Source organism: Colius striatus, chromosome 9 (assembly GCF_028858725.1).
Source record: "Colius striatus isolate bColStr4 chromosome 9, bColStr4.1.hap1, whole genome shotgun sequence".
Taxonomy (NCBI): domain Eukaryota; kingdom Metazoa; phylum Chordata; class Aves; order Coliiformes; family Coliidae; genus Colius; species Colius striatus.
In genome coordinates, this window is record NC_084767.1 from 24,310,388 (window position 1) to 24,325,926 (window position 15,539).

A 15,539-nucleotide genomic window follows, 5' to 3' on the forward strand; every position below is an offset into this window, starting at 1 on the left:
CAGGTGGAGATAAAGCTTGGAGAAAAGCCAGAACTGCAAAATAGGGCACCAAAGTCCAGTAACATGGTAGCCATAGGGTTTCTCTTCACAGCAAGTCATGGACATTGTTGCTGGACTGGGCACTCAGGCTGCTGTGTCAGCCTCCTTGGCCACAACAGGTTCAGAAATTAAAAGCCTGAGCCCCAGTCATGGCTTGGGTCCTTTGTCTGCACTCTCAGTGAGCAAGACAACAGCCCTGTCATTCCTTTCTCTCCATTAAAGAAACACACGGATTTAGAAAATATTTTTTATTGAATTCAACATGTTCATGTTCAATACCACTGCAAGATAAAGGGCAAAGCAGCATAACTAAGTACAATGCCCCAGTGAGGCACAGCTCAGACAGAATAGGCAGCACCTTAGAAAAGCCCAATGGACCTAAAAATGAACTTGGCCCTCAGTGAGGGAGGGAGCAAGGGTCCCAGCCCTGGCTGGAATGCTTCAGGTCACAGTGGAGTGGCTGAAGGGTGATGGAGGCTCAAGGTCCCACATGGTAGAGCCCAGCCAGCTTCTGGGACAGGCACCATGGAGTTTCCTCCTCCATACCAAGATACAAGACTGGCTGGGGTGCTTCACCACCTGGGCTGTGATCTCCAACAGCTATTGGTGTGGCTGGAGCAGGGTCACAAGCACCCAGACAGCGATGTCCAGTGTCTGCTATGCTGGGATGGCCTTGTCTGCAGCCTCACAGACTCAGAGCAAGGGTTGGCACACAGAGATCCACCATGAACCTGTGGCCCATGCCACAAGCCCCAATCAAGGGCACTTGGGGACATCCTCAGGTCACCTGGCAGGTCTCAGAGTAGCATCACATGCCTGCAGGACCCAGCTTCTTTGGCTCCTCCTCCCTAATACTGTGGCTTTTCTCTCACAGGTGTCATGGCTGGTTGGAGAAGTAAAGTAAAACCTCACATAGTCATGCAAGAGGAGGATCTGGAGACACCAAGAGAAAAGTGAAAGCTGAGGAGGTTAGTTGAGGCCATGAGCACTGGGAGCAGCTGTGATGAAGTGCTGAAGATCTCTTGGGCACTTTGCCACCAGCCATAGCCAGGCCTCTAGGTGCCTGGCTGAGCAGCAGCAAAGGCTTTTCCCTGATGAGACACCTTGCTGTCCTGAGCATCAGCATGCTGGCAAACCTCTCACACGGCGATATCACACTCTGCCATACCCCAGTCTCCAGTCGGGCCAGCAAAGCCTGGCTGCATTGGGCATGGCTCCTCCAAAATGTACTGCGCGAGCTCCTGCCGTGACAGTGGAGGGTCCCCAAAAGCCAGTGTTAGCTGGAGACACTGTGCCATGCCCGGCAGGGTCTGCAGGGCATTAGGACCCACTGCAGTCACCACTCCAGCCCTGCCATGTCCCAGCCCTGACTTCAAATGGCCTCAGGCCAGGAGAGCAGCACAGACAGCGATGACAGAACCTCCCTTGGATTCACAGAGCCCCAAGAGCTGGAGCACTCAGGGCAAGAAATCCCATGTGCGTGTGTGGCAGGTCCCGGCTGCAAGACGGAAAGTGAAAAGGGACAGGGCTGGGACCAGCACTGGGTGAGGTAACTGCTTGTGACTCATCGGCTGCCACGTGGTAAGCGTGGAAACGCCTTGGCCACAAGCCACGTGCTAGAGTGGGGAAAGGATGAGCCCAGGTTGCTGACCAGGTTCCTGACCCCCTTTGGAGGTAGGAAACTCGCTGGTCTTGGAAAAGAAGACAAAGAGAACCAAAAAAGTGCCCCAAAAGCCAGCTTTTTAAAAAACCAAAACCCTGGGTGATGTGCAGGAGGCCTGCCCATGGCCAGGTACATTGAGTGGCCCCCACTCAGCCAGTCAGCCCAGGGTGTCAGTGCCACAGCAAGGCTGCTGGCCCTGACGCACCCCAGACACCCCTCACTGCCCCTTGGCAGGGGCCAGCTGCAGCAGCTGCTGCCATGTAGGGCTACTTTGTGCACACGCCGTGCCAAGTGCTGCCCATGCCCTGCTTAGCACACCAGTGATGCAATCAGAGTGGCATGTCACAGTCTGTGACCCACTGCACCATCCTGGAGGATGTGCTGAGCATCCTGCCAGGGAAGGGCTGTCAATTACCAAGTTAACTAGCAAGAAGATTTTAAAAAAACTGTTTTAATGTGAGGAAAAAAACCCAAACAAGCACTTCCTCCCCAGAGTCTTTGTGCCCATATTGCAGGGACATGGGGTGTTCCATGCCAGGAGACATCTCCCTGCCCAGAAACAGATCCTACCAGCCCAGCTGAGACACCCTGGTAGCCAAGGCACTCATTGCAGTCCCTAGGGAGAGACCTCTAGTGCTGTCTGAGGAGACAACAACCCACCAGCCCCATCCTGACCCAGCAAGGGAGGTTCTATGGCTGCTGCTCACCTCAGCCTCTTCACCACACAGACAGCAAGGCTCAATCTATGACAAGGTCTTTTCCAAGACATGGACCTGCCTCACATTAGCAGTGGCCTTTCCTCCCCACTCTGGGCAAGCTAAGTCAGTTCTCAGGGACCCCAGTAGATGTAACTAGGGTTAAAAGGGGAAATCAGTCTCTGCACTCACAGCAGGGCCACACCCCAGGGGACTCAAGACCATAGCTGAGGCACTTCCAGCCCCTATGAGCCTCCCTCCAGGTGCTCTCTCAGAGAAGAAAGCTCAGTGACTCCAGTAGATATACCTAGGGTTTAAAGGGGAGAAATCAGTCTCTGTACCCATGGCAGGGCTATACCCCAGGAGACCCAAGCCCATAGCTGAAGCACCTCCAGCCCCTATGAGCCTCCCTCCAGGTGCTCTCTCAGAGCAGAAAGCAGAGGCAGCACTTCTGCCTTTCTTAATAATGTCCTGAGGAGTAACAGTGAGGCCACAACCTGCCCCTGGCATCAGGGCAGCCTTCGCAGCCAGGGTGGGAATTACTGGAAAGGGAAAGGTCCCCACAGAGGCTGTGCCTGGACTTAAAATACATAGAAAGCAAACAAGGAGGCGATCTGTGCCAGGCTGTGCTCAGCTTTGTTGCCCAATGCCTCCCTCTGCCCCTCCTCTAAATACAGCATCTAATCTTTCCTTTGCAGCATGGGTGAGTGATAGTAAGCTGGGACTGGGGAGCATAGACCTGGGCAAGGAAAGGGGCAAAGGGCCCTTTCTTCCAAAACCATTCAGGACTTCAGTAAGCAACATCCATGAAGTGCAGTTACTCTCACTCCCACCCCAGCAGGTCATCTACAGCTTCTCAGAAAGGGGAACTCACAAGTAACTTTCTCAGCTTTTTTATTGTTATTAATCATGTAAGAAAAGCAGCAAGTGTCTCAGCTGTTCCTGTGATTCTCATCCTCAAGCACAATCCAGCCATCACCCATCTCAAACTGGGCCCTTCCGGTACCAAGGGCACACCACTGGGCAGAGAGGAAGACTGAGGTGGACAGGTGGGCAGGCATAAACTCCTCTCTGCTTTCCACGGAAGGTCAAAATTGTAATCACCAAAAAAATAAACATTAGTCTTCCCAAGGAGTTAGAGTGGTCATAAGTGGGGTGTTAGGAGATAATCCACTTTTTCCTTCCCTTCTAGCACCAGATCAGGAGAAGTTCCTCTCACTGCCCCTTGCAGCCCAGCACACAGACATGCCTCACCCAGAACTCCACGGGGGTTTCACGAGAAGAAACTCCCATCATCTCCAGCATCCTGCAACAAGAAACAGAGGAATGGTCTCGCTCTGCTCAGACAGTTCCCACCTAACATGAGGTGACGTCCACAACCAGAGACTGTCTCTTCCACCCAAAGCAGAGGTCTTAACCGCAGATGCTTCCAACATAGATGGAAGGGCTGTTCTGGTCAGTGACACAGTGAGCAGGCTGAAGGATGCCTCCCTTTCCCAGCTCTGCAATGAGCCTTTGTTGGGAAGCAAAATAGACTGGTTAAGATGCTAATGGCAATATTCTTCCTGTGCTAATCAAGATGGAGACACAGATACCCCTGACATCAGTGCAAGAACACTGCACAGCTGCATGGATTTAAAGTTTAAGTCAATTGACTCAAAGTGAGGCTGACCCTGCTGTGAGCAGATGAGGATTTGACAAGTGTCCATCACACCTAAGGAAAGGAGGGAGTGCACCACTGGCACATCTCACTTCTAGCTTTGAAGAGAACTTTACAACCTCACCATGCACTGTACAAGGCATCCTCCATGCCCTGCTTGCTTTCCCAAGCAGTTTTCTCACCTCTTTTCAGTGTCTTGGAGGAGGGATTTTGCAGCTTCAGGTTCATTCTTCATAAAGGATTGATATGGGGAGGCAGACTCCATGTAACCAACCAAACCAGCAACAGTCATAGGAATTTTGTCAAAGATATCTGTGATTCTAGAAGGGAGATGGGAAAGAAAGGAACATTGGCAAGTTCAATCTCAAAAGCAGTGGAACAAGAACAGATTGAGGTGGTGGTGAATAAAACACCTGACACCAAAGGTCCAACAGATGGAAACATCATCTGATTTTGGCATTTGGTGACTCAGTAGTGCATCAGTTACAGCTCTTGAGAAGCAGAGATGGTTACAGGGACCATCTAACAGTCTGTGACTTGAACAGCCCTTTGGATACAGGCTCACCTGTAGAGCCCGTTCCCCTCCAGCAGCCAAGATACCAACACCTCTGCAATGACACATCCTTTCTGCCTGTGGAATCAGCTCCTGCGCCATGCCTGGGTCAGGAGGCAGGCACTAGCTTCCTGGAGGTCTGGGGCTTCTTTCTCTTACTCCATTTCCCCCCTTCATCCATTAAGGGATCAGCCCAGAAGCCTCAAATTATCATAAACCACCACAAAAAAAAAATCCAATCCTAACACAACACCGCCTTGAGCAGGAAGGATCCCAGATCATCAGACCACACATGCTGGCCCAGCACTGAGCAACACTAAATCCAAGAGGAGTGGAAATGCAGCCACATGGCTCTGCCATGATGCAATGGCATTTGCCAAAACCCATCTCCCTTACACCTTCACTGGGCTGGTAGCAGAGCAGCCTGTGGAGCAGCAGAGATGCCACCTCTATCTGCTTCTGGTGCTGTGCAGAGGGGTTTCTGCTCACCTCTTCTTGTCTGGAAAAGGCAAGGCCTCAAAGATCTCCTTGTAGTTCTCCAAGACGAGTTTTAATCTACTATGTGAGTATTTTAAAATCAGGTCCCCGGACTGTAGAGACAGTATATTAATAAATAAAACCACAAAAACACTTGAAGCTCTCAGTTTCCACTTAACTAAGGTTTTCTTGGCCCTAAATCTGATGCATTCATACATGTAGTTTGTTTGGGTTTTTTATAAAGACTCCTTGCATTAAAATCCACCAAAATCTTGCTTAGTGTCAAGAATTTAAGGATCTTGTTTCGTTATAGGCGATAAAGATCCTATCCTTCTCCCTACACTGTTCTCACAATGGAAAGTCTCCTTTTACTGAGTTGTTAAAACATGCCTTGTCAAAAAACATCACCGAAAAAACACTTACTCTTCCCAAGTAGTTTCTATTTCTCATTCTTTTCATGATGATCAATGCAACAGGAAAAGGCTCTTTGACAATACCAGCTGCCCAGACCTGCTCCGTAGCCTTTCACTGCATCACAGTCTGCTCTATTAATCCTAACATCCCTCTTCTCATCCAGCCAGGCCTTGCACTCTGTGGGAGCTACTAAACCTAACCCTCAACCGTCTCCTTTTGTTTAACCGTCCCTCTCTGCACCATCCTGCAATAGGACCTCTCTAGTTGTACCACCCCAGCCCATTGCTTTCCTCTCTGCATCTAAATACTATGCGGCTCCCTATGCCAAGACCAGGAGGGGAAGCCCCGAGATCTAGGCTTCATCACCTTACCTCTCTGAAGATTTTAGTCAGCTTTTCGGAGCAGTCTCCGTAGTGCAGACTCATGTCCACGGTGTAGGTGCTGAGGACTACACAACCACCCGGCTTCACCACTCTGTTTGCTTCTCTCATGAACTTCTCAAGGTCAAACCAGTGCACAGCTGTAAATGAAGTCAGGAGGTCCACTGAGGCATCCTCAAATGGCAGCTCCTCTGCAGGGCACACGCTGGAAGCAGGTAGGAAGAGAAGGCAGTGTGTAATGTAGGAATTAGACAGTAAAACAGGAAGACTCAAAAAAAATGCCCACTGACAACAATGGCCATTTGGGCTACAAAACCACAGCTACTGTAGGATAATGCCCATTCACACCAGGAATCACATCAAATGAGATTTTCTTTGGTGCCATCTGGCTCTTACAACCACAGTCACAAAACACCACCTCTGGATGAGGATTCATTCAGCTGAGCTTGCTTGAATGAACACTCACAGGTAGGAGACGTTGGTCATGGAAGTGGTGTCCCTGGCCTCCTGGATCTGAGCTTCGCTGATGTCTGTTCCCACTACCTTTTTGAAGTGCTCTGCGAGGAAGCGAGTGCCTTGTCCTGATCCACAGCCGACATCCACCACCAGCTCAGCAGGATCCGCTCTCTATGGGGAGGAGGGGATGTGTCTCAGCAGCAACCACCCAATTTCCATGCTTGTATCTCACGCTTTCCCCAAGCATTCAGCAGACGAGCAGCTTCATCATGACACAAGCAGCAGAAAGACTCTTCTTTCTGTGTCCACATCTCACCCTGAGCACTACTGATTTGTTCTTCCCTAGGTAACACTCCCAGCAGGATAAAAAAATACCCCACCCACAAATAATTAATACCCTGTCCCTTTGTTTTTTTTTTGTCCTGCAGCCTGCTCAGGCCCCACTCACCTTTTCCTGCAGGTAGGTGAGGATGGTTTGCTGCAGCTCTTTGCCTGGCGCAAACCTGTATTTCCGGTAGACGGCTGCATGCCCTCTCCCCTCGAACATCTGGGTGGCCATGCTTGGGTGACCTGGCACCTAGGAGGAGGCAGCAGGGCAGGTTTGTCGCCACAGGATCAAACTCCTCCTGCCTCCTTAGCTTGCAAGTGTAGGCACTGGAATCCCCAGTTCCTGGCAGGTGCCCCAGGAGGACTTTGCCCATGAGGCTCCACCGAGGGAGCATAAACTTGCTCTCCAGGCATCCCTCCCAGAAGTATAAGCCAATCACAGGAGCAAACCAGCAGCCTCCAACAAGGAAAAGCTTCCTAGGTTTTTTAACCCTTCTCCTTGCTCCTTTGCTTTCCCCACCTGCTTGGAAAATTGAAATTGATCTACCAGCAGAAAACTCTGTTTTATTTTTAAAGGAAATCCCTGTTTCACTGTTAGCAATACAACCACAACTACGCCCTGCACCTTCTGAACCTTCTGGTGGTTTTTCACCCTTCCCGCCTGGAGAGGCTCGAAGTCTCTTTGTAGACGCAGGTGTCGGGGCCGAGGCGCAGCGGCTGCCGCTGACACACGGACACACGGCGCGGCACCAGAAGGCTCTGGGGCAGTTCCTGTTTACCGCGGGGCGACAGCGCCGGCTCCGTGGCCTGACGGCGGGCCCCGAGACCGACCACAAACGTCCCCTGCCTCCTTTGACGGGTAACTATACCCTCCCGCGTGCTCACAGCGAGCGGGGCGGGCGGAAGGCAGCGGGAGCAGCGCCTGATGTGACACGCGAACACCCAGAGCCAGGCAACAAAGGGTTATTGTATCATGTGGTGCGAGATGCCGGGCTCAGCTCGGGACCCTCGCAGCACGGAGCATCAGCCCTGCCAAAGCCCTTTTTTGGCGAGGGGCGCGCCGGGTGCTTGCCGTGTTCTCCGAGAAGCCTCCTCCCAGCGACAACCCCCCTGCTCGCCGCTGGGCACCTTGGCCCCCGCTTACCGCCTGCGGCCTCCGTCTGCAGTCGCTCCCGCACCGGCACGCCCCGCCGCGGGCCCCGGGCCGGGGCATGGGCAGGGCGCGGGGAGGGCAGGCACCGCCCCGGGACCGCTCGGCCGCAGCCCGACAGGAGGGGGCTGGAAGGCAGCTTCCCGAGCCTGCATCCGCGCCGGGTGCAGTGAACCGAGAGCCGACCCGCCAACTAAAAAATGGCCCCGGACCAGCGGGATGCTCAGCAGCCCCAGGCACCGCGGGCAGGGGACGTGAGTGGCAGCAGGCGCTGCACGGGTGGACGGGCCACCTTTACTTAACCCGGAAAAGAGACAGTCTCGTCTGTCTTAGTAATAGCAGAACAGGATTCGAACCCTCCAGGCACTCGAAGCCGTACTCATATGGATCTGGCTATAACGCAATCCCCTCCTGTTGTCCAGCAAAAAGAAAGAGCCTGTGAAATCGCAGAACCAGCTTTAAGGGCACAAGGCAGTATTATTTCAGGCCTAGGCCAGGATTTCACACCAGAGGGATGCTCATTGCATGCACCTAAAACCAGCAGAGCCATGTTTCACCTGAAGCTTGTTCACTTCACTTTTTACTTTCCCAGCACTGGTGAATCTGTGTTAATTAGTATAACCTTTAAGTGCCTCCCAATTTTAGGAGAAATCAGTGGAACTTAACCAGGGGCTGAAGTTGGAGGCCACCTTGAAGCAGCTTGCTGAATCAAAGCATGAGTTGAACTTACTGGGCTTGTGCTCTGAGTGCTTCATTCGTGTCACCTGCTGCTTCATTGTACTGGAGTGCAGCTCTGCCCCAAGAGAAAATAAAACACAAGCACCGAAGGCCTCTGTGTTTTCATAATCCACAGTGTCCTGCAGCATATGGCAAGAGTCCAGCCTCTTAATACTTTTAATTTTGGCAGTACTTTGCAGAAAGCATGATTGCAGACAGGGAGGGATGATGTGCCAGGCTTCAGTCACCTAGCCCTCCCTAAGTCTGAGCTCCTCACAGCATGGGCTGCTCTCATGATCCATATACAGATAATCATAGATTCATAGAATGGTAGGGGTTTGAAGGGACCTTTAGAGATCATCTGCTCCAACGCCCCAGCTAAAGCAGGTCCACCTAGATCATGTCGCATAGGAACATGTCCAGGCGGGTCTTGAAGACTTCGAAGGAAGGAGCCTCCACAACCCCTCTGGGCAGCCTGTGCCAGGGCTCCATCACCTGAACAGAAGAATAGTTTTTTTCATATATTTAAGTGGAACTTTTTGTGTTCCAGCTTCATCCCATTACCCCTTGTCCTGTTGCTAGATACCATTGAAAAAAGGGATGTCCCAACCTCCTGACACTCACCCTTTAGATATTGATAAATGTTAATAAGATCTCCCCTCAATCTCCTCTTGTCTAGGCTGAACAGCCCCAGTTTCTGCAGCCTTTCCTCATATGAAAGATGTTCCAGTCCCCTGATCATCTTGGTGGCCTTGCACTGGGCTCTCTCCAGAAGTTATCTGACCCTCTTGAGCTGAAGAGCCCAGAACTGGACACAGGACTCCAGATGAGGCCTCACCAGGGCAGAGTAGAGAGGGGGAGAAGAACCTCCCTTGACCTGCTGGCCACACTCTTCTTGATGCATCCCAGGATGCCATTGGCCTTCTTGGCCACAAGGGCACATTGCTGGCTCATGTTTAGTTTATTATCAACCAGGACTCCCAGGTCTCTCTCTGCAGAGCTGCTCTTCAGTAGTTCAACCCCCAGCCTGTGCTGGTGCAAGGGGTTGTTCCTCGCAAGGTGCAGGACTCTGCACCTGTCTTTGTTGAACCTTATGAGATTCCTCTCTGCCCAACTCTCAAGCCGGTCGAGATCCCACTGGATGGCAGCACAGCCTTCTGGGGAGTCAGCCAGTCTTCCTAATTTGGTGTCATCTGTGAACTTGCTGAGGGTCTGGCTACAGCTGAGACCAAACACCTGCATTAGAAGAAACAATGAGCCAAGCACGGGCTGCAAATGGCACCAGTCCTTTTCTAAGTTCTCTTCGTCTTTGGGATCCAGCTGCCTTGGATTCCCCCCTACCCCAAGTCTGTCATCTTCTCCAAGTGACAGCTCATCTCTGCTGGCCGTACACCATGCAGCAGCAAATTGGTCTCCTCAGCCTTTGAGCTGTAGCCCAAATGTGAGTTATACCATAGGCACAGAGAATCAGACACTGTCCATCATCCCTACCAGCCCACTATGAAATCATAGGCTTTAAAGTATACCAGAACATCCCAGGGGCTTCACCAACTTTTTCCCCAAACCTACAGGCCCTATGGATTTAAATTATACAGTGCATTCCTGACTAAGCAGACCTCCAAACCCAAATCTTAATGCAGAGGAGAATGTAAGATACCGGCATCCCTCCACACCTGCTCTCCTGAAGATTGTGCCCGTTGGCTCCGCCTCCTCCCTACCTTTGTGCCTGTGCAGAATGCAGTGGCAACCTAGGTCCCAGAGCTTTGCTTTTCCAAGCAGCATCAGCAAGCCGAGCCCTAGCCTCGTCTGTGGCCAGGAGATCAATTCCTGTCCTTGGGAAATAGAGAGGGGACCTGCTTGGGTGCTTCTAACACCTTCCCATGCCCCTCCACCACCGGCAGTCCCAGTCTGCACCGCGTCCTTACCTTCCCCCAGCCATCCTTCCCACTCAGCTGCTGATCTTTCACTGCAGCCTCTGTGACCGTTTCCAGAGAGATGCTTGGGGATTTTTTCATTGGGAATATATCTCACTCTGAAATGTATTTAAAAAATTTAAAATTCTGTTTTGGGGAAGAAATCCAAATGAGATGCCTGTCAGTCTTCCTGCATCGCTTGTTGGTATTTTTCACCAACAGTGGTCATTTCCACAGTGCTGAAATATCTCATCTTGATATGAAGAAAAGCCATTTCATTTCTGCTATTGCGGTTCATTTCATTGCATATCAGTAAATACTGTATGGAATTCTTCCCAGTGTAATGACCTGAGATCCCAGGGAAAGCGCACTGCCTCATGAAAACAAGCCACCTGACATCACCTTAGCCAGATGCTTTGATATTTCTGAAGATTTCCTTTCCCTCCTGCCTCATTTTGGTGCCAGTGGGGAAGAGCTGCTCTGCCAGAATACAAATGTCAATCAGCACAAGCTTGGCTTTGTAATTGCACTCACACCATCCCCAGCAATAACTTTCTGGCAGAAAAATTTTCCCTAATTTCACTTGGAGAACTCTTAACCACATTCTTTTCCTGCAGCTACAAAACACACATTACAAAACTCATAAGCACTTTCTAATTAATTATAACCATTTCTAAAATGGAAAATGAATTTTCATCTCTCTTCTCTGTGACTGTATTTTAAGCCCAGCTACTGCAGCCCTGGGCGGCTTTAAAAATCATGAGTTTTCTTTTTCCCTAATGACGTGCCATTCACCATCCTTCTCTGCAATGAAGTCAATGTCCCCCTCCAGGCTGCACCACTCACATGCCAACTTCTGCCTGTGGGATCCTGCCCATGGAGCTCAAATGCTGCCAGATACACTGAGCTGCAGCTTTCAGAGGGTTTTCCAATTTTAGAGGCTCAGAGTACTAAAACAATTACAAAGTGCCTTGCTTAGAATGTTCAGTTCTGCACCTCCTCTGTGAATAATCCCCTACCTGGAAAGTGCTCCAGGTTACCTTTCCACATTTACCAAGAGGAATTTGAGGAAAAATCCCAGTTCTTGACAGCTGCATCCCCATGAGGGAAATCTGTTGTGGTCGCTACTCAGTGTGGAGAGGGACATCGCTTAACCCCATGTAGCTAAACTCGAGGTGCCAAGATGTGTGGCACTTCTAGGAATTTGAGATACTTTTCATTCCACACCTTTCCTTGGGCTGAATGTCTCTGTCTGCTACTGCTGGCAGCTGTGTAGAGGTGACGCTGCAGGACCCTCTTGGAGATGCAGTAAGTCCTGAAACCTCTTCCCGCGGTAGCAGAGGTGCCTCTTTGGCCAGGTCTTTGAAAATAGACCTTAAAATTGCAGCAATTCTTGTAATTGCCTTGTAACTTGGCACTACCACTGCGTCCTGACCCTACCCGTGGGAGGAAGACAAAGGAGGAGACACACTGATCTTCAGAACTAGGAAGAGCAGCACTGTGGCATGAAGTAAGTGGCCTTGTTTTCAGAAATTTTGAACACTAGGCAATTCTCCAAGGGCAATTGCGACATGCAGGGCCCCAATGCACATGCTGGCACCACCGTTACTGCTTGTAGTGAGCTCCAAGACATTTTCCTAGGAAAAGAAACCCAGGTTCAGTGCATGTATGAAGGCACTGTGCCCACTCTGATGGGAGCCCTGGCAATAGCTGGGGCCATATTTCACCTGGTGTTGCTCTGACTCCCCAGCACAAGCTGTGGAAGGTGCTGAGCTGCTGAGCCCTATCCTGCGCAGTGCTGGCCTTGTAGCGCACAACCCCACAAATGGACTCCGTGTGACATGAAGTTAGAGGAAGCAAATCACCCTGTTGCAGTGCTGCATTTAACTTACAAATTTAATTGTTTTAAACTTTATCTCAGCTTCAATTGACTTGGCAGCTCTTTGTCAAACTGTGCTGGAGAGACAATACGTAGAAGGAGGTTGGAAAGGGTGAACAGCTGCTGCGGGAGGGCTGGGTAGGTTAAAGCCAACCTCCCCCATCACCAAGATACTGATCCAGGATGGGGCTGACACCATCCTCTGTGATAACTACATCAAGGAGCCAAAAGAATGTAACCAGCAGGCTCTTGCTCACTAGGAACAAATAAATGCATTGCAAATGTCTTGATGCTGGAGTCACTCCCTACCGGGAAGGTAGCAGTGGTAAGGATATGTGATGGGACCACAGTGCCCAAGGGGGAATGGGCAGAACACTCTGGGCATTGCTGCTCCCTGGAGCACCATTTCTGGCTTTACTGCCTGGATTATTTACACTGTGAAGAAGCCAGTGATATTTCTCTCAGCTTCTGAAGAAGTTTATTTGCTTTTAAGACCCTGGTATGGCCTTGGCTCTCAGGAGAATTTACCCTGTTTAATTGTTCTCCAATGAAAAAAGGAACAAGATTTATTATTAGAACTAGGAATAAAGGGACTGGAAGATACTCGGTATTTCTACAAGGGTCTTTTTAAACCTAGAGGACTCAGACTTTAAATTAATGGAAAGCATTATTTTCTTGGCTTACAAACAGCAGGGCACAGGATTAAAACTTCCTGCAGAGAAAGGAGTTAGCCCCAAATGCAGGATGTCTCAGCCAATTGCATGGCTGTGTTACAGCTGTGCCTCAAGGTTTTATCTGAGATCAGGGTTGTCTCTGCCCACTCCCTGGCATCTGGACACAGAGAAGAGAAGTACTCATGTGAAAAGAGGGGCCAGATGAAAGAAGTACACAGCAAGGGAAAGGGGAGAGAGAAGATAATCACAGAATGGTAGGGGTTAGAAGGGACCTCTAGAGATCATTCAGTCCAACCCCCTGCTAAAACAGGTTCATCTTGATCAGGTTGCACAGGAACATGTCCAGGCAGGTTTGAAAACCTCCAGAGAAGAGGATTCCACACCCTCCCTGAGCAACCTGTGTGAGGACTCCCTCACCCTCACAGCAAAGAAGTTTCTCCTCATGTTTAAGTGGAACTTCCTGGTTCAGGTTTGTGCCCATTACCCCTTGTCCTGTCACTGGGTGCTACAGAAAAGAGAAGATTGGCCCCACCCTCTCGACACCTGCCCTTTTATATAAGTATTTATAAATGTTGATAAGATCTCCCCACAGTATTCTCTTTTGCAGGCTGAACAGCCCCAGTTCTCACAGCTTTTCCTCATAACAGAGATGCTCCAGTCCCCTGATCATTTTTGTTAGCCCTCCATTGGACTCTCTCTAGAAGTTCTCAGACCATCTTGAGCTGAGGAGCCCAGAACTGGACACAGGACTCCATATGAGGCCTCACAAGGATCAGAGGAGAGGGGGAGCAGAACCTCCCTTGACCTGCTGGCTACACCCTTCTTGATGCATCCCAGGATGCCACTGGCCTTCTTGGCCACGAGGGCACATTGCTGGCTCATGGTTAGTTTATTACCAACCAGGACCCCCAGGTCTCTCTCTGCAGAGCTGCTCTTCAGCAGGTCAATCTTGCCTGTACCCCAGCATGGAGTTTTTCCTCGCAAGGTGCAGGACTCTGCACTTGTTGAACCTCATGAGGTTCCTCTCTGACCAACTCTCAAGCTGGTCAAGATCCCGCTGAATGGCAGCACAGCCTTCTGGGGAATCAGCTAGTCCTCCCAGTTTGGTGTCATCAGGGAACTTGCTGAGGGTACACTCCCCTCATCTGAGTCATTGATAAAGACGCTGAACAAGACTGGCCCCAGTACCAACCCCTGTGGAACCTCAGTGGCTACAGGCCTCCAACTTGACTTGGCTCTGTCGTTCACTCAGTCTGCAGTAGGGACTATTCTGGGGAATGTGCAAGTAAGTATCATGGCTAATTGCTGGATCCTTTTAGTAGCAGCCAGCATGGCAGCTGATTATTTTCGTGCTTAAGCACACAAAAGGCTTGTGAAGAAATAAAGGTGGTTGGGGGCAAGATCAAGGGCAGAGGAGGAAGTCTGCAGAGGACAGTGCCCTTGACTTTGAAATCCTGCCTGCTCCTTAGCTCATCCTGCCGTAAATCCTTCCTCAGGAATGATGGATGTGCAGCACGTGGAGTAGCTGAAAGCCCTGGCAGAGAGGAAAGCCTCAGCATTGGGATCTTCCAGAAACAATAGGAAACATGCCCTTTTCCCATAATTTCACCTTTTAATGAAGGAAGATGGGAAGACTGATTGTTGGGCTGATGAATAAAATTAAATTAAGAAATCAGGTGAGAATCTGGGGCAGAGCATGCCAAAATCTCTCGTTCCCCACACTGGAATTGCAGGCTCCTCCCTGCTTCCTGGCTGATCTTATGTCTTTATTTGCTGACAACAGCGGCACCATCAGCTTATCATTGTCTCCATTTGTAACTGCAGAGCCATTGATTTCCTGTTACCTGGTGGCCTTAAACAGACCTGAATGTCCCCACTCACTTTGGTGGCCCTTCAGCCCAGCACTGCAGTTGGCCCAGTGGGTCCCCAAGGTGGCTCACACTAAAGTGCCAGATGGTGATTCTGGTGTTTGTGGGCACAATTGGTTCCTGACAGTCCTGTTGGCTTCTATGCTGAGATTCACCGCTGTCTGCAGCTCCTTGGAGAGAGAGCTGAACTTGGGCAGGAGAAGCAGCCTACCCCTATTTTGGCAGTGGTGTTTCCTTTTCCTTACCAGAAATGTTTCTTTTTAGACTCTTAGGAGGAAATAAGATCTGAGAGAGAAACGGAGGATACTTTTTTAAGAGCATCAGATGCTCTCAGGAGGGTGCAGGAGGGTGCAAGAAGGTGTTAGTAGGTTAGAGCAGGAGGCAGGAGGGCTCAGGAAATATGCAAGAGGGTGCAGAAGGGCACAAGAAAGTACAGGAGGATGTGGGAAGGTGTAGGAGGATGCAAGGGATTGCAAGAGAGTGCATGAGATGCAAGGGGGTATGGGAAGATGGGGGAGGATGCAGAAGGGCTCGGGAGGATGCAGGAGGGGGTAGGAGAGCGCAGAAGGGGCTCGGCAGGGTATACGATGATGCAGGAGGGCTCAGAAGGGCTCAGGGGGGAGCAGAAGGGCAGAGGACGATGATCCGCATGCAGGACCTGTACCTCCTATGCA

At 50.6% G+C, this 15,539-nt stretch overlaps 1 protein-coding gene across 1 annotated transcript; it reads right to left on the reverse strand.

The window, feature by feature from the left end:
* Positions 1-3,274: 3,274 nt before the first annotated feature.
* Positions 3,275-7,867, reverse strand: LOC104560724 (putative methyltransferase DDB_G0268948). Its single transcript, XM_062002538.1, has 7 exons — positions 7,809-7,867; positions 6,786-6,914; positions 6,348-6,508; positions 5,873-6,086; positions 5,100-5,200; positions 4,240-4,377; positions 3,275-3,703 (listed from the first exon to the last, which is right to left on the reverse strand). The coding sequence occupies exons 2-7, from the start codon at positions 6,894-6,896 to the stop codon at positions 3,613-3,615; spliced, it is 816 nt and encodes a 271-aa protein (XP_061858522.1). The 5' UTR covers positions 6,897-6,914; positions 7,809-7,867; the 3' UTR covers positions 3,275-3,612.
* Between the last annotated feature and the right edge of the window lie 7,672 nt (positions 7,868-15,539).

Bases quoted from the DNA above. Each gene is read 5' to 3' on its own strand.
- LOC104560724 (XM_062002538.1), bottom strand. From the start codon at position 6,896: ATGGCCACCCAGATGTTCGAGGGGAGAGGGCATGCAGCCGTCTACCGG. The intron at 6,509-6,785 runs GTGAGTGGGGCC...TCCTCCCCATAG, and splicing joins TCACCTACCTGCAGGAAAAG to AGAGCGGATCCTGCTGAGCT. The intron at 6,087-6,347 runs GTGAGTGTTCAT...ACCTGCTTCCAG, and splicing joins ATGACCAACGTCTCCTACCT to CGTGTGCCCTGCAGAGGAGC.